At 38.4% G+C, this 24,817-nt stretch overlaps 1 protein-coding gene across 2 annotated transcripts in view; it reads right to left on the bottom strand.

Annotated features, from left to right (window-relative positions):
• bach2b (BTB and CNC homology 1, basic leucine zipper transcription factor 2b) overlaps positions 1–24,817 on the bottom strand; it is a 91,844-nt gene that overhangs the window by 13,242 nt on the left and 53,785 nt on the right. For both annotated transcript variants that reach the window (XM_041253686.1, XM_041253687.1), the window contains exon 2: positions 2,674–2,925. In XM_041253686.1, the coding sequence (XP_041109620.1) occupies positions 2,674–2,913 (240 nt within the window). In that variant the 5' untranslated portion in view covers positions 2,914–2,925. The remainder of the gene's footprint in view (positions 1–2,673; positions 2,926–24,817) is intronic.

The raw sequence follows: 24,817 nt of genomic DNA, 5'->3' as shown, positions 1-24,817 counted from the left end.
TTGATGATTTGAACTGATGTTGCCTTATTCTAGTCTTCCCCTTTCAAATGAAACCATGCTGTGCTGTGCTTAGTAAATAAGCTGTGTTCTTCCTGGCCCTATTTTGAAGCATGCTAACTTGGGTCTTCAACTACAGTATCCAATGTCCTGTCCATTTGGTTCCTGTTACAACCACTAGTGCAGTCATACTTATGAATCATGAACAGTGTTTATCCGCACTACATGGTATTCAGACTGAGGAAGATGGTTAATTAAAAACACACAATTACCACAGGCACAGACATAACAAGACAAATATAATACAGTATGTGGCTTTTCTTTGAAAGACTTTGAAAAGCAAACTTTTGTATATATTTTCAATCTAAAGCATCCCTCTCTCTAGTTAACGTGGAAGATCATGATTTACCTTTTTATTTTCCCCAAAACATGATTTGCTTTTAACAGCAAAGCATACCAAGACACTTAGCACATAGAATTTTTATAGATGCGATTGATTTTCACTGTTTGCTAGAAACATGTGGCAAGAAAATCGTACAATGTAATGAGATCCTACAGTAAGGCACTCAAAGCGTGCTGGAGACTTTGAATTACAGCTGCGAAAGCACTACTGTAAAACCCTAAAACTACACCTGTTCCATTCAAAGCAAATATTGTTATTATAATTGCCAAAAGGGCAGAACTACATATTCACCTGAGAGCAGGTTAAAATAGTAACATGTTAAGTAAGGGGTTTTCTCTGAGATAATATTTCTGCTCTTATCAGCAGTTCCAGAGCGTTATTTGGTCTAAGAACACATTTACAAAGTGTAACTGGTAGCTTGATGGGCAATAGAATTTGCTACTTCTTGGTTAGAATGCTACACCTGAGACTCATGCTTGAGGTCAACCAGGACATGCATGTTTATGTTAGGAGGCTGTGTGGCCAGGAGATACCACCTGCCACGTACAGCTTGTTCAGCAGCATTTAAACCAAGAGATGCACAAAACTTTGGCTCAGTTCATTTAAAGTTGCTAACAATAGGAGGCCTTCCTGTAAAAATGAAAAAGCCACATCATCTACATACAGAATATCATATAGATGAAATCCACACTTGAAGAATCAGCTGCTATCTAACGCAGCATCCCCCTTATAGCAGAGCAAAATATACTGCCAGCAGCAAACTTAGTGGTGAGTTGCACCTATCACAGGTTCCTCTGTGCTATTTACTATAAATAAAATGCTTAATTAAACCCTCCTTTTTGAGATAGTGTCTAATGATAAATCACTGGCTCATTGAAAATGGGGAATCCAGGATAGGGATTGGAAAGTCCAGGGTAGGAAAATAAAAACAAGACATTTCCTGTCTTTGTGAACAGAATGTGGCACCCCTAGGGGTAAAGGGGAGAAGGACACCTCGGATAGTATTGTGTGTAAATGTGAAGTAAATCACATGTCATCAACTGGGTATCTGGTGTGTGCATGTACTGGATAAATACTTCCATAAAACAGGCTATTTCTATTGTCGATACTCCTAGTCGAAGTATTGTTGATACCAAAAGTTGAGGTTGGCTATAAAGCATTATCTGTATTAAGAAGCACATTTTGTTTTGTATGCTTCAGTATGCTTTTACTGTATTATTCTTTTTAGGATGCATATAATGGTTCATGTAAAAAGCATGCTTGAGTGCTAAAATATTTCTAGATATATTCTAAATCACGGCTTTCATATATACAAAAAAAACAAACAAAAAAAAAAAAAAAAAAAAAATATATATATATATATATATATATATATATATATATATACTATATATATATATATATATATAATATATATATATATATATATATATATATATATATATATATATATATATATATACACACACACACATATAAAGATGACTTAAGAAATAAATATGCTTATGCTTCACAAGATAATAGATTAAGTGCCTCTGTCTAACCACGCTTTACATATGCTAAGTCCCATATTAACATGAATGACATTGTACTAAGGATGTACACTGAAAAACACTATATGATTTGTGCCTTAGGCAAACAAAGGGCCCTGTTCAATTAACTTTAAAGCATTTTGGGAAGATATTAATTCATGCAATGTGGAGCAATATACTGTATGTGAGTAATACATAAATAATCAATGATATGTTAATTCAGTACAAATAAATAATGCTGCACATTACTTTATTTCACAGCACAGCTAATCACACACACACATACACACACACACACACACACACACACACACACACACACACACACACACACACATATATATCAATTGGGGCACATGTTCCTTTTGAAGTACACATGTATTCATAGATTTGTGATTTTCCTTTGGTCTTACATAGGATCTTACAGGAATATCAGCCTGAATAGAAACGTCTTGTATGAGATGAAGTGGTCTGATGAATTTAAGTTGCAAATCAAATGGACATAGACACAGACTGTAATAGTGCCTTATAATATTTACATCTGGGATCTCTAGTAACCAGACCCAGCTTGATCGACCACAACACAAACAAACATCTCGAAATCACATGGCTCTGTCTAACCCTGACAGCACGGGAAGCTGCATCAGCCAGGGGGCGCTGTTGTCAGACGAGGCTGTGACATAGCCAAAAGGCGTCAACCTCCAGTATCTATGCAGTACAGTTTAACATGACTTGACATACCTCCTCTGGCAAGCTGACGGACTCATACTTGGCCTGCCCTGCCAGAACCTGCAAAAAGTACTCGCTGCAGGCAGCCAGGACAGCCCGGTGAGCTCGGAACTCCTTCCCCTCCACTGACACCGTGACATCACAGAGGATATCCTGCTTCCGCTGGTCATTGAGGCACAGGAGGATGTTGGTACAGTGCACTGTTGACTCATACACATACATGGGGGCTTCAGTCTGCTCATCCATGGACATTCCGCTCACACCCTGGAACAGAAACAAGACAGCAGGGATCGGGTTACAGGGATCGCATACCGCAGAGCTGACATCATCGGAACAGAAACAAGACAGCAGGGATCGGGTTACAGGGATCGCATACCGCAGAGCTGACATCATCGGAACAGAAACAAGACAGCAGGGATCGGGTTACAGGGATCGCATACCGCAGAGCTGACATCATCGGAACAGAAACAAAACAGCAGGGATCAGGTTACAGGGATCGCATTCCACAGGGCTGACATCATCGGAACAGAAACAAGACAGCAGGGATCGGGTTACAGGGATCGCATACCGCAGAGCTGACATCATCGGAACAGAAACAAGACAACAGGGATCGGGTTACAGGGATCGCGTTCCGCAGGGCTGACATCATCGGAACAGAAACAAGACAGCAGGGATCGGGTTACAGGGATCGCATACCGCAGAGCTGACATCATCGGAACAGAAACAAGACAACAGGGATCGGGTTACAGGGATCGCAGGGCTGACATCATCGGAACAGAAACCGCAGGGCTGCGTTCCGCAGGGCTCATCGGAACAGAAACAAGACAGCAGGGATCGGGTTACAGGGATCGCGTTCCGCAGGGCTGACATCGGAACAGAAACAAGACAGCAGGGATCGGGTTACAGGGATCGTGTTCCGCAGGGCTGACATCATCGGAACAGAAACAAGACAGCAGGGATCGGGTTACAGGGATCGCTTTCAGCAGGGCTGACATCGGAACAGAAACAAAAAAGCAGGGATCGGGTTACAGGGATCGCATTCCGCAGGGCTGACATCATCGGAACAGAAACAAAACAGCAGGGATCAGGTTACAGGGATCGTGTTCCGCAGGGCTGACGTCACCACCGTGTCTCACTTTCACAACTGCTGCACTTCCAGCAAGCAGAACGGACTTTCATTTAACAACTGAACCATGATTCCCTACACCCTCAGGGGATTTCATGCAAAAAAACTGGATGGGGCATCCCTTTACATAAATACACTAAATCATGTGCAAGTAAGAAAGGGACCTGGGGCTACCAGTTTAAAACAAGCATGTGTACTGAAAGGGTCTGGGCGACCCACACACGTGCAATAAGATTGCTTGGAAAAGAACATTCTGTCCTCTGTTTCTTATTTATTTTGGTAGCAGTTGTGTTGTATTTCATTTTTAGAGGCCTCTCTTTGTTTGCTGTGTACAATTACATTCCTGTTCAGAAATGTGGTTTGTATTTAAATTACCAATATGCAGATGTCTACTGGTTTGCTACCAAGCTGACTTTAATGGGATTTTACATCTTGTCACATCAATCCTTTAAGAGTTTTCTCTTTCACAGCAGGAAGTAACGTATTGTAATCCCTGTTTATTTCAGTATTAAAAACAGCCATAATACATTATGACCCAATTGTCAAAAAAAAAAAAAAAAAATTTTGAAGTGTAATTGGGAAAAGAAATCCACTTTATTGTACTCAGCTAGCTAAACCAATCCCACTTTGCCAACCTGCCTGTCTGCCTGTCAACCTGCTTGCCTGCCTGCCTGCCTGCCTGCCTGCCTACATGACTGCCTGTCACACACAGGATTGCTGGTCCCAGACATTCACTTACAGAATCCCATTGGTAAAGTAAGATTTGTAGCTGTCATCAAAAAAGCAAAGCACTGTAATTGCATCAACAAAAGAGGCTGCTGCACACTGCTTGTCAAAATGATCAGAGCTGTGACTTGTGCAGAATGTAATTATATGCATGCCTTTTAGCTGAATAATGAAGTTCTACAGGGGGAACCATTGTCAAAGCTTTCTTTTAATCAGAAAGTGTGGCACATAAAAAAACCCAAAAAACTAAAAACTACAATATTATATTTAACTCTTCCCCTGTCCCTGGTCTCTATGATAACCCAACATAAACAGGAATTTAAAAGCTACACATTAAAAAAACAACTGTCCATTATCTGAAATGTGTTATCGCAGATCCCCTGCGTGATTTACCGCATATAATTCAAAGGGTCCTTAGTTTTCTAAGTGTCTGTCTAGAATGCAATTCCATTACAATTCCTTTTTTTGTTTAATACCCTAGTGCTCAGCTCCACCATACTTTAAATTCCCTTTCTTTGCACACCGCAGATTGAGCTCAGGTGGGCTACTAATACCTGAGGAGGTGAGTTTACAGTATGGTGGCCCGATATATTGTAAAACGGCTTCATAAGTCAACTGAATTAGTCTAAAACATATTTTAAATATTTGCCTAATAATGACTTTTCCACACTGCCGTTCTTGTACACCCCAACTGTTCTTAAGCAATCAAGCAGTATAAGTACCATAGCATCTTTAGCAAGATCTGGTATTTATTCCTGCGAGGGAGACCTGACACTCTGACTGTATCTTGAACTTTTACATTTCTGATTGTCTTTGGATTTAGTTCAATGTAATTTAATCTATCCATCTAAATGTGTGTATAAACTAAACCACCAAACAGACCTTGAGTGAAATCTCAAAAGATAAACATACCAGACAAAGCAACTGGAAACTTGACCTAAAGCATTCATACAGTTAATAAGACATCAAAGACACACATATATAGTCAAGTGCAGACTGTTATTATAAAGCCTGTCAATAAAAGACTGTGTCCTAATAGAACAGCTGGGATGTGTTACTGTTCTGAATGCATTCTTCTAATATTACTGCATTAAACCACCAATTCAACTCAAACCAGAAATATAAGACTAGTGTGGCAGTCTTCATGGGCACAGTTGCATAAAGTATTCTGTAAAAAGTATTATTATTGTGATCATCATCATCATCTTCAGGATTTACTACATAATACATACAATTTCATTGCCACTCCATGTTAGAATATGGGCATATACAGTAAGAACCTAAGGTTTGGTTCTTTATGTTTATATGTGATGTATGATGATTGAAATAAAAAAACACACATAAAAAACAAGAAACAAACAAACAAACAGAAACTAGTCAGTGATGGCAAGCGTCTGCACCAAGCTGAGAAAGCCTCTTTAATAAGCAGTCTTCCATGGGTTCTTATTAAATGTATATTTTGAAATGTGTACATGAATGCATGTTGAGATGTAAACCGCAGGGAATTAATAATAGAACCTGCAACTAATCCTCTTGTCCCACAAAGCCACTAATAAAATGTACTGTAAAGAAAGTTAATTACATGGCTTGACACACAAGGCAATCAGAACTGTTCAATGTATTACAATTGAATAATCAAATCCTACTGTTTACAAATACAGAACATAAAATGACATAAAACAATTTACAGTCCAGTAAAAGTTATTCACCATGAAGCTAGCCAGTAACAGGAACTGTTATTCAGTTGTGTGGTTCGTGGCTGGGAAGAGCATGCCACCACTTTACTAGCCTTTAAAAGTTTTACTGTATTTTACAGGTGTCATTGTCCATCCATCAACAGCCCAAAGCACCTTTGACCATTGTTCCATAGTCCAATTTCTGTGTTCTTGTGCATATTTTAGCCTTTTGGTCTTGTTCCCCTTTCTTAACAAAGGTATTCTTACTGCAACACATCCTTTATGTCCTGATTTAAACTGTATTGCTGATTTGATGGACAGCGACACCTGTGTCTTTTGCCAGTTCCGTTGTCAATTCAATGCTTGTCTTCTTTCTATACCTTAACGATATTATCTTCAAGAACTGCTCATCCTTGTTAGACAGCTTTTTGGGTCTTCCAGTCCTGGGTTTGTCAATTACAGATGATGTTTCTCTGTACTTGTTGATTATGCTTCAGATATCACACCTTGAAAATCTAGTGATGCAAGCTATTTCATTCAATGTTTTTCCTTCTTATGCAAGTCAATATATATCTACATCTATATGACACAGAACAATGTATTCCTTTAGAAAAATACATAATTAATATTTCTGTAAGATTTTTTAGGTACTGTATGTGGGTAAATTAACTTCACCGCATTCCTTCTTGTATTATTATTAATGATTATTAATATTATTATTATTATTATTATTATTATTATTATTATTATTATTAATAATGTATCTAGCAGACTGCTGTTTTGTACTTGTCTTTCGCTTTATGTAAAAAAAATAATAATAATTTTAATTTAAAATTGTCCACAGGACAAATATTAGGTCTGGTAATAATGACATCTCTTCAACAAAACTCACGCCTCTACCAAGTCTGATTTGGTATTATTAAGTTGAACTAAGTGCACACATGTTTTGCATTTCAGTGAGAATCATACAGTGTGCTATGTCAGTTTGCTGGCAAAACATTTCGTATTGCGAATTGTTGTTGCCAGACGGTGATCATGGATGTAAGTAAAAGAGATTGTTTACTACTATCTCCTCAGTTATTTTATACATTGATCGCTGAGCTGGTAAATCTACACATTTACCGGTTAATCTATAGATTTACTGATTTTACACATGAAACATATCCACAAACAGTAATGTTCAGAAGTTCAGAAATAACAGATGATTTACAGGAAGACTAGGGCTGGGGATTGTATTGCCCATTTTTCCTCACTCAGACCCCTTAATAAATACCCTGGTATCTCTGAATAGATAATTGTCTCATCTTTAAAAATATGCAAAACATTTCAATGAACAATCTCTCCCACAAGTGCTGTGGTCCCCAAATACGATCCACTTTCTATCAATTCGGAAGGTCTGTCCTTGCTGACTTTGAAGTCAGCACCATTCCATGGGTTAAAAGAGGGACAGGCGTAGCAATCTATAACTCAAAGTGTGGTGATGTTCAGAGGAGCTTCAATAGGGGAGCTGACAGCCACACCTACTTCATAATGTATCACATAAAAACTGCTTTGCAATAGGGCTGATGTGAATTCTCTAGGCAACCATCAATCCAATTCATGGACTCAACAATGTATTCGTCACGGAAGTCTCAAGGAAAGAAATAACAATTAAACATTCTACTCAAACTGACAGCTGCTCCTTTTGTTACAAATTATAACTGCCTTACAGATTATAAAGGTTTCAGTGGCATACAGTAATAGATTACCCTGCCATCCCATGTATTACCTAAAGCATCTTATAACTATTAGAGCTGGCCATGGCTTAAGTATATAATTGTATGCAATGATGAAGTGTCATCGTTTTCTAATAGTTTTAGCCACTGTATGTAAATTCACTTCAACTAGCTCATGAAAAGCCAGTGCTGGAAGTCATTAGCACAGAGCATTAAACTAACTGAAATATACATGTATATGCGACATGTGCCATCCAGTCTAGTGTACAAAGGAAACCAGCAATCTTTTATAACACTGTATAATACAGTACAAAGGAATGAAATACATGGTTGTGTTCAACATTGAAACACAATGTATAGTATGCTCAGTAACGTACTGTATACAACAGTATAAATCACCTTGAGGTACATTATAAAACTGCAGGAACAATGTTCTAATACTAAGCATTCATTCGATCATTACACTGAATAAACACATGTTATTGCATTGTAGAAAAAGATTTGTAACAGACGTCTTCAAATACTGTGAGAATGAGCACAGCATTTATTATTTAGAGATTAAGCAAAACACATAAATGTGCTTCAAGGAAAAATAAAATGCTAATGATACGTGAATCTTTTTACTGTGGATTAAGAAGTATGATCCTGGGGCACTTACAATCGTTACAATAAATGGAATAATGAACCGTCTTCCCTGAGGAACCAGAAAAATTAAACACAATGTCAGTGACACCCCCCCCCCCCCACAAAGCAGCAAATTCAAAATAACAGCTCACAGTAACACAAAATATATGTACAGACCAATTGAATTAAAAGTTGAGTAACGCCTGAAAAATATAAGTTTGGAATAGACACTTCCAGATGATACACTTATGGTTATAAATGAACCTTAAAATGCCATAAAGATGGGCAATCTGACTATTTACTCCCCTATTCTGACACAATCAGAGCCTGTGCTTAAAGAGTAAGTAGCAGGGTTCTGAAAAAAAATTGCGTTACACGTCCCACGTGCCGCTACAACTGTTTAAACAAAATACCTGTAATTTTTCTTTTCATTGTTAACATCCTGACAACTTTGTACACTTATAACTTTAAAGTCTGTTTCAAAGCGCTTTTCAAAATGTCCGCTCTAGTGCACTGGGGTTTCAGATCTGTCCTCTAAATCACTGCAGGAAGAGAGTGATAACAAAAAAAAAACCCACAAAAAAAAACAAAAACACAACAATAATCCTTACACTATCAGTGCAACAAAAGCGGGCATTTTTAAAAAAACGTTTAAAGTTATAAGTGTAAAAAGTTGTCAGGATGTTAACAATCAAAATAAAAATTACCTGTACATTAATCAAACAGTTGTAACAACACGTGGGGATGGGTGACGCTATATTTTTGTAACACCACTACTTACTTTTTAAGAAGGTCCTTAACAAGATTTGTGACAACTGGACAAGTGGATCTCTGGATATATATGAAAAACTCCAAAGTATGATGCCTGTCTTCACTATATCCCTCAGTGAGGACATACATTCCCAGAGTGTAAACTACAGTTCCAAGTGATCTGGCTAATAACCAGATCTGACTTATAAACTCTACTCATTCTTTGACTGTAAACTACACTCATTCTCTGACTGTAAGATCTACTCATTCTCTGACTGTAAACTCTACTCATTCCCTGACTGTAAACTCTACTCATTCTTTGACTGTTAGCTCTATTCATTTCCTGACTGTAAACTCTACTCATTCTCTGACTGTTAGCTCTATTCATTTCCTGACTGTAAACTCTACTCATTCTCTAACTGTAAACTCTACTCATTCCCTGACTATAAACTCTACTCATTCTCTAACTGTAAACTCTATTCATTCCTTGATTGTAAACTCTATTCATTCCTATTGTAAACTCTGTTCATTCTGACTGTAAACTCTACTCATTCCCTGACTATAAACTCTACTCATTCCCTGACTATAAACTCTACTCATTCTCTAACTGTAAACTCTATTCATTCCCTGACTGTAAACTCTATTCATTCCCTCTGTGTAGGGTAGTAATTGCTTCATTACAGTCCACTTATTCTTTTGCCATAAGTTATACTTTTTGGGTGTTTATTATTGAGGACATTTCCACACTTGAATTAGTCTTCATTGAAGCTTCACTAAAACCTAATAATTGTGCAACAGGTTTGCTGTAAAGGCAGCGATGGCTTTGAGGCTTCATGTGGTAACATTCCATGCATTTACTGCTTCTGACCAGCTGGACTGCGGCCTCACTTGAGTGTAAAGGGGAGGAGACTGTGTGGATAATGTCTAACACCCGCCTTGTCAGACTTGCAGCAAATCAGAAAGAGACACAAAGCTTCCAAGCTGCTTATTGGAAAACTGTGCAGAAATATAACGCAGTACTGTATTTGTAATACACTGCTGAAGTTTAGACTTGTCATAAAAGTTAAACATACAGCTGAAAAATGATATTAAAAGAATAGGCAAGGGTAAATCTGGAAAGTTGACAGATATGTTTTCCATCCAACTCATTTGCGTTACCACCAAATTACCAGCGCAAACAAAAAACAACAGAGCCAATGTAAACATGATATCACTGTTACACAGCACTTACAAACTATCAATCAGTCTACAATAATAGATGCATTAACGTTACAAAAATGCTACCAATTGGCTTAAAAGAAAATATACTGTGACAGAACTGGATGATGAATCACATTATTATACTGTACACCACTTCAGCTTTCCTTTTCATAAACTAGGCCTAATGCAAAAGAGTAGCAGTGTTTGTTGTGTGAAAGAAGTATTTTAACTGCAGATCCATGAGTGGAAAATAAATCTGCAGATATAAAACAATGTCAAGACCATTACCAAACATGATAAGCTTGCAAGAAAGAACGGAAAACTGTGTTGCTTTCAATGTTTCAATTAATTTCCAACCTTGCATTAATTTAATATGGAATACTTTTGAATTGAAGTAGATTGAATGGTTTATTCTGATTAGACTGATTTGATCCCCATCATTAGAATTAATACATCATTTGTATTGAAAGAACAAAGTCTTCCCTGCAGTACTTAAAAGGTCTATTAAGTTTGAATTATTTTACAACCAACAAACTAAACAAATCTTATCATATTTACAGCAACTGCTACAAACTGATGAAATTCAGCACCATAAATTCCCTTCATGCATGTCACACAAAAGGTGGAACAATCCACACATAACTGACTTTCTTAATGATAATGACTACAGCCTACAAAAATCTATATTTTTTCTAGGCTTCTCAAGGAAGCACTGAACACCAGGAAGGTGCACACAAAGACATTTAACACAAGGGTGTCTTCTTCGGTTCTGACAAAATTGCCTGCGTAGAATTCAACCAGCACATTACCCATTCCTGACGTTTTCTTCGCAAGGTTTAAATATTCATCCTTTGGTTTCATTCACGTTGCACATGTGACACATTCATAATTGAAAATGCGTGGATGAAACATGGCTTTGCATGAAGTGTGCATGAAAGTGTAGATTTCAAAGCCTGCAGCGACTAGTAATACCTCTGGCTTTGCACAGCTTTACTCCATTCAAACATCATTCCTCCAGTCTGGCAGAGTAATATAAAGAACCAGAAGGATGAATTCCCATGATACCTGCTGCAGCACTCAACGGCAGGATCACTTGTACATGCCATGACACTGATACATAGGTATTCTCCCTTCATTTGCACTGGAATGGGATTTCACCTTCCAATCTGCCCTTCTGTTTTACGCTTGTTCAGATCTACCCCTCTCCTCAATTAATAACCTTGACTGCAGACCAACAGGATTACTCTTCTGCGATTCCCATTACTGCTTGCAGCACTATGCAAATCATCTGTGCTGGTAAACACTGTGATTTCGTGACCTTGGAAACTGGTTTGTAAAAGCACAGCGATGTAGAAAAAGGGCAGCAAGCAAAATAAGGAGGACCAGTGTCTGAAAGAATCTATTGCAAATCTTTTGTACACTGCACAATAAAATGGATTGCTGTAACGGTATAGAATACAAAGCAACTGGAGCCTCAATCTAATCCAGGGTGTGTATTCTATATGTCTGGCTGTGTAATCATTACTGTTATAGGAACTGCCAAATCCTCCTGCAGCCGGCAAGAAATAAAGCCATAAACAAGAAACTCAACAAACTCTTGAGGGGTTATAGGAAAATATAGGTTCACTAATATGATTTGATTGTACCTAAAATATTGATAACCTTATGAAAAAGACAAGATTACAGTAGAACCTGCTATATCCAATTTAATTGGTTTCAGGAGTCCATCGCATATGTAAAAATATTGTCTCAGAGGCGTAGACGCCAGAGACAGGTGTCTAATGCCAACCCACTTTAACAGCCTGATGTGGAACAAAATATGAGCTTTACAATCAATATACACAAAGTTGACAAACGCTATGCAGAAGTTCAAATTTAAATAAAAGGGCACTGATACTACGACTGGCTGCAAGTTACAGAGAGAGTCTGGTTTTTAATCAGTTCTAACTTCCGCATAACGTTTGTTGCCATGTTCATGATTACGACAATGGAAAGGCGATACTGCAAAACAGATCTGGCAGCTACCCAGGTGCACTGGTGATGGAAGTGCACCGCATGCATGCTACCAAGGTGCACTGGTGATGGAAGTGCACCGCATGCATGCTACCAAGGTGCACTGGTGATGGAAGTGCACTGCATGCATGCTACCAAGGTGCACTGGTGATGGAAGTGCACCGCATGCATGCTACCAAGGTGCACTGGTGATGGAAGTGCACCGCATGCATGCTACCAAGGTGCACTGGTGATGGAAGTGCACCGCATGCATGCTACCAAGGTGCACTGAAGTGATGGAAGTGCACACTGCATGCATGCTACCAAGGTGCACTGGTGATGGAAGTGCACCGCATGCATGCTACCAAGGTGCACTGGTGATGGAAGTGCACCGCATGCATGCTACCAAGGTGCACTGGTGATGGAAGTGCACCGCATGCATGCTACCAAGGTGCACTGGTGATGGAAGTGCACCGCATGCATGCTACCAAGGTGCATTGGTGATGGAAGTGCATGCATGAAGTGCACTGCATGCATGCTACCAAGGTGCACTGGTGATGGAAGTGCACCGCATGCATGCTACCAAGGTGCACTGGTGATGGAAGTGCACCGCATGCATGCTACAACTCCTGAAGGATATTTTCACCAACATATTTTTCAACATTCTTACCTGTGAACTGGATCAGAGGTTTAATCAGGAAACAAATCTTAAACAAAACAAATCGAGAATCTTGTGATTTCAGCAGCCAATGGAGATACTGTTGAAATTCTGAATAAAATCTGCAATTTATATGCTGATGACTTTGATTTTGATTGTGTCCACGTGCTTAAAGATCTGCTGAAAACATTCAATCAATGTCAGAAGATGACACCCAGGATAAACAAAGTGATGAAGCTGTCTACTGTCATGAAAATACTTATAGCTGATGAGGGGGCACGCCAACTCCTTGCACAAGTTGATAAACTCATTTGCCTCTATTTGACAATCCCTATGTCCAATGCAACTGCAGAATGAAGCTTTTCAGCAATACGAAGAATTCAAACCTACCTGTGAATAAATCCTCTTTCAGCTGTTTAATGGTACAGTAATTACATGAATCCCCTGCTTCCTGGTTTATTTTATTGAACATGGTTATATGCGGCAGTTACATGAAGTGACAGCAGGAAAAAAGTGAAACTGAATTCCCAAACACACCACCTTCTCTTTTCTTTTTGTCTGCAACTGAATCCATTCTGTCATGCAAAGAGCTGACCTGCTAAGAGCTGTTTTGGACCCAAAAAATATGCATTGATCATTTTCCATCAGTTGGCAGCAGCGTGTGTAAATGACACATGCCGGAGGTCCATCGGTTAACAGAGGGGATTACATCTTGCAGGATCAGATATGACACTTTCTATAGAATTCTGCATTTTGAGTACCCTGTTTTTTTAACAACAAGAACCAAGAAAATTAATTAGTTTTTTTTCTCCCAAATCTAAACACTGTTCACTTTGCAATCTTAATAGCTAGCTATCATTGTTTTCTACACTGAACAAAAATATAAACGCAACATGTAAAGTGTTAGTCCCATGTTTCATGAGCTGAAATAAAAGATCACAAATTTGTTTACATCACTGTTAGTGAGCATTACTCCTTTGCCAAGATAATCCATCCACCTGACAGGTGTGGCATATCAAGAAGCTAATTGAGTGCACACAGATACCGTGACGAGATCCTGAGGCCCATTGTCGTGCCATTCATCTGTCGCCATCACCTCATGTTTCAGCATGATAATACACAGCCCCATGTTGCAAGGATCTGTACACAATTCCTGGAAGCTGAAAATGTCCCAGTTCTTCCATAGCCTGCATACTCACCAGACGTGTCACTCATTGAGCATGTTTGGGATGCTCTGGATCGACGTGTACGACAGCGTGTTCCAGTTCCTGCCAATATCCAGCAACTTCGCACAGCCATTGAAGAGGAGTGGGACAACATTCCACACTACAATCAACAGCCTGATCAACTCTATGCGAAGGAGATGTGTCGCGCTGCATGAGGCAAATGGTGGTCACACCAGATACTGACTGGTTTTCTGATCCACGCCCCTATCTTTTTTTTTAAGGTATCTGTGACCAACAGATGCATATCTGTATTCCCAGTCATGTGAAATCCATAGATTAGGGCCTAATGAATTTATTTCAATTGACTGATTTCCTTATATGAACTGTAACTCAGTAAAATCTTTGAAATTGTTGCATGTTACATTTATATTTTTGTTCAGTATACAATATGTCATGGCAACTGACATGCTGTAATGCACACATGCTAGTAATTGATTAGCATCCTTGCTTTGTGAATTCCTGATAGCTACAAGAGCATATATCCCTTTAACATGTAAAGAACATCCCTGCTTCCATCACATTGGATCAATCGATATGAGTATATTAGGATTAGATATGCAACGGATTACTGTACTGTCTTCGTATTAAACATGCGCAGTAGTGCTTAAACTTACAGCTTCTGTCTCTGGGTCTCCTTCCTGACATTCACCAGCCTGGGCTGTGACACTATCCTTGCCCCAGGAACTAAAGCTGAGTTTAGAGGACTACACAGTATGTATAGTAGAGTATTGAGAAAGTCAAGAGTTCTGTGGATATAACACCCTTGGGAAATCTGTCAATTTCTAATGAACCTGTTTTCTGAACATGCATTGTCACAAGAGAGGCTGAATAAATACAGGGTAAATACTAATTCAGAAGCACACTCCTTAAATTTTCCCACAGCCAAAAAGCGTGCTATAGAATGAATGACGTAGAAAAGCCTGCAAAAGTAAAGGCGTGACGGAGGCTGGTTTATCCAAAGAGGTCATACTTCTATAGCAGTGCTGCTACAGGAAAGGGTGTGAACACAAAGTGGAGCGGGCCTGTAAACCCCACTGCACTGATCCCAGGAAGCTTCACAAGTGGAACAGCTATTTAACACTATGCAAGGGAACGTCACATGCTGATTCAAACACCTTGGTTAAAATTAAAAAAGAAAACAGCAACAAGAGTACTTCTACAACCACTTCCTTTCCACTGGCACACACCTTATTGTGTTTATGTTTAGTGTTATAAAACAAAAGACTACCTGAGCAGTACGGTAGCGACTTGAAGTTTCCCACCCTGCGACGCTTCTTCCACTTAAGAATTTAAATCCACACAGAACTATGTTTCTGTTAAAACGGTGAATTCAGAAAAAAATAACTCTTAGAAACTTAAAGAATTCTTGTCTCTCATAAAGAAAGACAACAGGCTCTCATTTACACCCTAGGATTAATACATGCACCTTGGATGAATAATTTCTACCCACAATAACTGTGCTTTACAAACTGGTATCACTTATCAGGGGTTTATAATTTGTCAACAAATAATCAAGCAATGCAGGTTCTTTTTAATTGAAAAACAAAACAACAACAACAACAAAAACCTGTCTGTTTCCTGATAAAGCATACAGCGGTGCCCTTATATTGCATTAATGTGTTCCAGCAGACTTGACTTCTAAATGATTATCAACAACCAGTCATCAAAGATCCTCTTTCAGTCCACGCAGCGTAGAGTAAGGCTTCCCAAACCTGGTCCTGGGGACCCCCTGTGTCTGCTGGTTTTCATCCCAACTGAGCTCTTAATTACTTAACCAAACCCTTCATTGAATTAATAATTTGCTTAATTAGATTTTTTAAATTGCTCTCAGCTCCTAAAATGTTTCAGAGTTCAAGTTACTTATAAAATGTTATAGCTAACTTGAAATCTGAAATTGTTTAGAGCTGAAAATAAGTTAAAAAAAAAAGGTCTAATTAAGCCAATCATTTGTTAAATAAAGGTTTAATTAAGTAATTGAGAGCTTAGCTGGAATGAAAAGCAGCAGACGCAGGAGGGGGTGTGCAGAACCAGGGTTGGGAAGCCGTGCTCTGTGCTGCAGGGACTAAACTTCAGAGGCACATGCTGTTTTTGTTTTTATTTAATAAAATTTGTACTTTATGGCTCGAATACTAAACATGTTAAACCATTAAAAAAAAAAAAAAAGTCTAGGCTTGTAAATCTATAACATTCAGTACAAAACAGCAAACCGCTATTTACAATTTTAGCAATGCACAGTACAAAATGAATTGTGACAATGATCCAACATGTAGGCAGAAAGAGAACATCATCTCTCCGGAGATCTGAAACAGAAACCCAAGGCACCAGAGGCAATATACAGCATTAATAAAACTGGCAGAAATGGGTTGGCTATTTAGCTACTATTGCCACAATAATATTGTACCTTCATGAACAAATAATACAATCATGCTGTACATTTTAGCACACTGATTCAAAAACAATGACATACAAGACACAATCAGGTCCTCATCTGAACTTACAGATAGAAGCTATTAACACCAGCCTTCTCCCCAAGCTGGCTCTGAACTGTGTCGGGTATAGATTACACTAGGAATTACCAGCAGCCCCGCATCCTGTGATCTTACAGTGCGGTTTGGAAGATACGGGGTCAGTAACTTCTGCAAAAAACTAGGTGCTAATCTACAGGGCCTTGTAAGTTAACAGAAAAATCTTATAAATCAATTCTATACTGCACAGGGAGCCAGTGTAAAGAAGCCAAAACAGGGGTAATATGTTCACTTTTCCAGGTTTTAGTTAGAATTCTAGCGGTTGTATTCTGAACAAGCTGCAAGCGGGATACCACATGTTTTGGGAAACCAGAAAAAAAAGTCCATTACAATAATCAATTCTAGATGAAACAAAGGCATGCATTAGTCTCTCGGCATCAGATACGGAAATAATTGGTCTAAGTTTGGCTAGACTTCTAAAAGGGTAAAAAGATACTTTAGCAACGTCCCTAATATGAGTCTGAAATGATAGATCAGGATCAAAGATGACCCCCAAACTCTTAATTTATAATTTAGGTTTTAATTTCACATTTCCTTTTAGTTGGTTCTGTGAGCCCACTAGCATAAGCTCTTTTATCTGAATTCAACATTAGAAAATTATGTGACATCCAATGCTTGATGCCTGTAAGGCAAGTAGCTAATAACACCCAGGCAGAAGAAATTCCTGGCTTTAGAACAAATATAGCTGGGTATCATCAGCATAGCAATGGAAGTTCACTCTGTCTGTGGATAATGTCACCTAAAAGGTAGCATATATAATGAAAACTCTCTAAATAACATTGTGTGCATTATTAACCTTCTTTAGTATCTTTGCTCTTTTTCAAAGCAATTGCTGATAACATCTTAAGCTATAACAACACAGTCTAATGTAACTCTAAGCAAATCTGAGGCAAGTCTGTGGGCCTCCAGCAAGTCATTGCACATTTATAGATAAGCCTCTAAGCTATTGCTGGTCCTGTTGACAGGACTCTGTGGTATTAGTAAAAAACTTATTTCAATAACAAAGAAGGGAGAATATAAAAGACTGCTTGACAATGATGTTAAACTTGCCCTTTCCAATGGCTCTTCTCTTGCAGAGGATATAAGCTAGAATGCAGCTCTGTCATCCAACTGACTACAGTGCTGAAAATGTATTGCTTAACAAATACATACACAATTCTGCCTTTTAAAATTATCAAAAGGGCAAGAAATGGAAAAGCACCTATACAAACACTCTTACTAACACACAACAGCAAACCTTATGCTGCTAAATATAGAACACAGTACTGTAAGATGGAGTGCAGCAGCAACACAAAAGCAAAACCCTGAGAATATGAACCAAGAGTCTGTAAATATAGAATATTGAATCTTGAGTCCCAACTCAACTAACATAAACATCATTTTGTCACTACAGTACAAAGTGGTATTGTATGGTAATTATTAGCGAGTTACTGCAATGCTGGTCATTATATATATATATATATATATATATATATATATATATATATATATATATATATATATAATGAGATATTATATATAATGTGTCATATTTGCATTCTGAGCCATTAAAAAAAAGGCATAATTGCACAGCAGTAACATCAAAAAGTGATATTTCCTCTAGAGAAAAATATACCCGAACTTTGACCCATACGACTCCTTGAGACCATCACTTTCAATTCAAACACAATATGTCTCGTTTTCAATCGCTCGACCGTACAGTACAGAAATGTTAATTAATGATCAACAAAATGAGAATAGTAAAAAAAAAAAAAAAAAAAAAAAAAAAAAAAAAGCGAAGTGAAGCTGGTACATTCACATCTCAGAGAAACTGGAGAGGAACGGGGATTTAAAGCAAGGTAAAGGCAATCATCCAAATAAAGCTGAAGCGCTAACAGATAACGGCATAGAATATCTGTACAGCACTGAAATACTACGTTTAAAAAAAACAACTGAGGCTCTGCCCAGCGTGCACCAGCTACCACCTTCTGAGTCAAGCACAGGGGTGGCAGCGGTGAGCTGAGCTAAACAGAAATAACTGCACACTACTAAACAAAAAAAAAAAAAAAAACTACTATACTGCTGAACCTCGTCTTCTTTAATACTAGCATCACAAGGGTATCCGTGTATTATAAAAAAAAATAATAGACGGGTCTCTTCAGTGAGTTACAGGAAAACAATTCCAGCTTGGGTTTCTGTGACAGTTTATAAATTACACTATGCAACACAATTTTTGTTCCTGGGTAGTAAGTGTTATTTCCTAATTGCTTATGCCTCAAAAGTATAGAAAATGGCTATTATTCCCCACAAAACTTTGCTTTTGTGACTAGGACAGTGATATTTCAAAATATCACTATTTCCAATGGGAAAACGGGCAAATGTGTGTCTTTTCGTTCACATAAAGTCAGAAAAAATCAACATATGAATCCAAATTAACATGTATTTATACTAAAGTAATACAAAAATGACTACAAAAGATTTAGAAGTGAGTAGTTTTTCGAGATTTACAATTATACTGTATACTAAAACAATAAGTAACTGTACACAACAATCCCACACAAATGACATTTTAAATTTAAAGCAAATGAGAAATATAGGGTTAGATAGTGAGGAGATATTGCAAGCAGTAACATGAATGTATTCTTACGCTCGTGTTCAGTCTGATCCTTCCACATTCGAGGCATGTGCCCACTGTAAAAGCCACTCACGCATTCTACCGAGACAATGAGACGTTTTAAACTGGTCTGTGACTCTTCAGTTTAGCTCTCAACGGAAACCTATGTGGGAGGTAACTGCCGTTAAAATGCTATCTCTTATAGTAAATATCACAGCTGACAAATTATATTAACTTAAAAAGTATAAATAAATAAATATACGGTATGATAAAAGCAAAACTATATGAATGTGTGCCACATAGCTTTTTCACTTCTGAGTGAGTCGTTAAAAATGGCTCAGTAGGCAGAATTAAGATCAAATGAAAAATAAAATAAAATCCAGGACTTTAAATGGGATAGTTTTACTTAATAATACTGCCTTTCTTACTGAAGAATAAATAGAGAAAAAAGAAGAAGAAAACAAAACACAATACTTAACAAAATGCTTTATCATGAAAATTGACTTTGAAATGATTGCTGTGTGCTATGGGGTCCATACCACTGAACAGAACTGCAGGGTAGGGCAAATGTTATCTTAAAAAAAACAAAAAAAAAAAAAACCTTTTAAACTCCCTGTGGCTCCAGCATCAAATCTGATGCAAATATCAATGTTTTGTTTTGTGTGGTTCTGTGTCTATTTAAAGCTAGTATTCATACGTCCCATTCACACCTTTGCAGAGAACAGGGATTCCAGTGCTAACCTTAATGGCAATATTTCGTGGGAGTCCCCAGCATTTTTAGCTTTCAGCTACATGTAAACAAGATAACATAAGAGAAGGGTGTAACAAAAACTGTTGTCTGCCTCTGTGAGTGACAGTCCTCACCAGCTTCTCTCTTCTGAAGTATTCAGAAATCCAGATCACTGGATCCTCGATTTGTTCACATTTCACATTATCAGAATATCTAAATGAAACAGTAAAACAAAAAAAAGAAAGACATCTAAATCGCGTGTCATGCAGCAAGAAAATAAAAAACCGCAAGCGCCCCCAAATGGAGTGAAGACGAGTCTGAGCCCTGTGCTGGAGACAGGAATGAGAGCGTGGTGAAAGTAAAACCTTTTTTTTTTTTTTTAATGTGGTGAAGTCACATCGGGCTTCACTTGGGTTAAATGAGAGGTTAGAATTTAGCTGAGAAAATTGAAAACTTCTTACAATTGATTTAGACCAATACTTAACCCTGTCGCGTGAATGCAGACATCTACATTTATACACCTGCCTAGTCTGTGGATTATTTTCCAAAACGAAAAAAATATATATTTTTATTAAGCAAGTATCTGAACTTCATCACTGATTTAAATGGTTGTTTTTTGTACAGTATGGAAATAGCCGTTTTGTCACACTGCTGTATCAACATCAGTTTGCATAGGGCTAAGATTTAAAAAATAAAATAAAAACACAGCTGTTTCTTAAGGCACTGAGCTTCATTCTAATATATTGTATCTTGCATTAACAAAAAAAAAACAAGTTTAACACAATGGTGCTGTGACATTTCCATGACTACTAATAGCATCCTGAACACAGACGGTTTGACCTTTCATCTGCCTACAGTCTGGCATGTGCCACCAATCAGGTTTGTTTTTAGCTCCCCTTCAAATTTACATGCCCTATTTCTATGATATCTAGAGTACTGCTGGTCACTTAATTCTCAACGCAGAGGGACAGCTCTGGAGTGTGTTAAAAGGTGACTCACTAACTTAGTTCTGATGCTGCTGCTGAAATCCATAAATCTGTTGCACAGGATTCCTCAGGGGATTAGATGAGATGTGAGGCCAGCACGTCATTGCTTTCTACTGGTTGTTGTGGGAAAAGAACCCAGTGGTCTAGGTCTGTTCTTATTGGGTAGCACTCACATTGTAAATATCCAATCACAGTTGGCTCTAATAAGCACTTTTGTTGAGAACTAGGATTAGATGGCTGTGGAGACCAAACTGTCTTCTCCTCTCCTCCAGACAGGTCTCTTCCATATAGGATTGAGGCGTGTGGAGAGGGGAACACTTGCAGTATAGGGTTGAGGCATGTGGAGAGGGGAACACTTGCAGTATAGGGTTGAGGCATGTGGAGAGGAGAACACTTGCAGTATAGGGTTGAGGCATGTAGAAAGGGGAATGCTTACAGCATAGGGTTGAGGCATGTGGAGAGGGAAATGCTTGGAGTATAGGATTGAGGCATGTGGAGAGGGGAACACTTGCAGTATAGGGTTGAGGCATGTGGAGGAGAACACTTGCAGTATAGGGTTGAGGCATGTGGAGAGGGGAACACTTGCAGTATAGGGTTGAGGCATGTGGAGGAGAACACTTGCAGTATAGGATTGAGGCATGTAGAAAGGGGAACACTTGCAGTACAGGGTTGAGGCATGTGGAGAGGGGAACACTTGCAGTATAGGGTTGAGGCATGTGGAGAGGGGAACGCTTGCAGTATAGGGTTGAGGCATGTGGAGAGGGGAACACTTGCAGTATAGGGTTGAGGCATGTGGAGAGGGGAACACTTGCAGTATAGGATTGAGGCATGTAGAAAGGGGAACACTTGCAGTATAGGGTTGAGGCATGTGGAGAGGAGAACACTTGCAGTATAGGGTTGAGGCATGTAGAAAGGGGAATGCTTGCAGTATAGGGTTGAGGCATGTGGAGAGGAGAACACTTGCAGTATAGGGTTGAGGCATGTAGAAAGGGGAATGCTTGCAGTATAGGGCTGAGGCATGTGGAGAGGGGAACACTTGCAGAATAGGGTTGAGGCATGTGGAGAGGGGAACGCTTGCAGTATAGGGTTGAGGCATGTGGAGAGGGGAACACTTGCAGTGTAGGGTTGAGGCATGTGGAGAGGAGAACACTTGCAGTATAGGGTTGAGGTGTGTGGAGAGGGGAATGCTTGCAGTATAGGGTTGAGGTGTGTGGAGAGGGGAATGCTTGCAGTATAGGGTTGAGGTGTGAGGAGAGGGGAATGCTTGTAGTATAGGGTTGAGGTGTGAGGAGAGGTGAATGCTTGCAGTATAGGGTTGAGGTGTGAGGAGAGGGGAATGCTTGCAGTATAGGGTTGAGGTGTGAGGAGAGGGGAATGCTTGCAGTATAGGGTTGAGGTGTGAGGAGAGGGGAATGCTTGCAGTATAGGGTTGAGGTATGTGGAGAGGGGAACGCTTGCACTGTGGCTGCCTGTGCTATACATACTCCGTGATTAAATACAGAACCTTGGTGTCCAGTTAACTTGGCTCCTTCGCAAAGCACAACATTCACCAAAAATTGTAGTAAACATTAAATGGAAAAAATACATGTAGAGAAAAAGAAAGACATTCTGTTGCGGTGTTTGTAGTCTTGGCTTCGTTTCTGAGTTCATGAATGAAGCAAAAGAAAAACTCAGAAAAAGGACTGTAATAATTGACTGGGGGAACAAACAATAATGATATTTAATCAAATGTAATATTTTCAATGTGTTTCCTTAAGGGTCTATTTCATCACCAAAAAGACCCTTAAATACATGTTTGCTAGGAAATTCTTGAATGTTTTCTTACTTCTAATGAAGTTTAGATGATAGTGATTTTCCTCAAGAACACTGTGACACAGACAGTTCTGAGGTAGAAATCCTAAAATAAGTTATAGACATGTGTTGTCTTCCAGGTAAAATCCATGGGGTAATAATATCTAAGTTTTCCCATTTGTCTAACAGCTGTTAACTGTACACCTCTACAAGAAAAAATGTATGTTTGGAGAATTGGAATGCTGAGCATATATATATATATATATATATATATATATATATATATATATATATATATATATAACTGATACTAATTTACTAATTCATTCTGGAACTAAAAACCAAGCCTACAAAGCATGAATAATAGACAAATTACAGTCTGGAATTTTTTGTGAGTCAGTAACAAACTGCACACTGAAAGAGTGTTAGCCTCCCATTCATTACTATAATTACACTCCATGAAACTGCTTTCATTTCTGCTTTAAATAATGCACTACACTTTGTGGTTTAATATCCAGGTGCTAAAATGATTTCAGTTTTTTCATATTTCAACAAAGGAACATGTATTTGTATATACTGTAGTGTCATAAACCAGCAATTTAAAATGTTTCGCCACCATGTCTGTATAAACTTTATTGTATGTATCATAAACTTCTTCTGCTCCACTGACTTATCTAGAGTACAGGATGTTATCAATAAACTTGGAATGTTACATTCAGATTAATCTCGAACCACTTAAACCAATAAACTCAGGGATGTTCATTCAGATTAATCTCGAACCATTTAAACCATTGAATTTGTACCATACTTCATACTCACTATCTATATAGTTGATGTCACCTGTTTCATTTTTCATAGCACCTCAAAATAACGGTTTGTTATCATTAGAAATACTTCTAGTAAGATTTATAATTTAGACCTATATATATTCTAGGAACGGTAGCTCATGAAGGACATCGGGGGGGGGCTGTGTTTATAACCTGAAACAATCTATCAACATAAAGACGTTATGCCAAATGATCACTTTTATTAACTGCACGTGGGAAAACGTGGACCATCTATATTTGCTATACTATTTACAGTATAGGTAAATGTGTGTGTGGGGTTGAGGGTGCTATGCTGTAGTTCATTGAAACACAGGTCCAGCATGATCACAGCTACTTGCGTGTGCAAGGCTTGCATCTTGTAATAAAACACATCACATGCCACAAATGAACAGGCTCGCAAGCATACCTATGCTGACGCTCCCAAGCATGTCTTTGCTGACGCTCCCAAGCATGCCGATGCTGGCAGCAATAAGTCAATAGAGACTATTTTAAATGACAATACTTTCTCATGGTTTTTTTTTCAGTCATAATATAAAGAAAACTTTAATTTATTGTAAAACATGCTTTTTCTTTCATTGTAGTAGAAAAAAACCAAACCAACCAGATGAATGCAGCTCTTTTTATTTATAATCTAAAAATATTTTCACAGCTTCTGCCAAGACCACAACGGTAATGCCCAACCAAACAAAACCTGTGCAGTATAGATTTTTTTTTTACTTTCACTTAGATACTCCTACACAAATTAAACAGTTGCAGCAGTTTTACACTGTTAACATTATTTTATTCCTCTCTGAAAAGAAATGAAGAAGGAAAGAAATGAAGGGGAGGGCAGGCTGTGCTATTTGCAGCACAAAGCTGGCTGCAGTTCCATGTAGGACATCTGCACACAGACCAGTTCCTTTTACAGCACGGCTCACTTCTTGGAAGGCATGATTGATGCTCACTGCTGGCGATGTATGGTCCTGAATCCAAAAGCACGTTATTCCCCTCTGCAGATTAGGTCTCTCTATC

Source organism: Polyodon spathula, chromosome 6 (assembly GCF_017654505.1).
Source record: "Polyodon spathula isolate WHYD16114869_AA chromosome 6, ASM1765450v1, whole genome shotgun sequence".
Taxonomy (NCBI): Eukaryota; Metazoa; Chordata; class Actinopteri; order Acipenseriformes; family Polyodontidae; genus Polyodon; species Polyodon spathula.
This window is presented reverse-complemented; position numbering and strand designations above follow the sequence as displayed.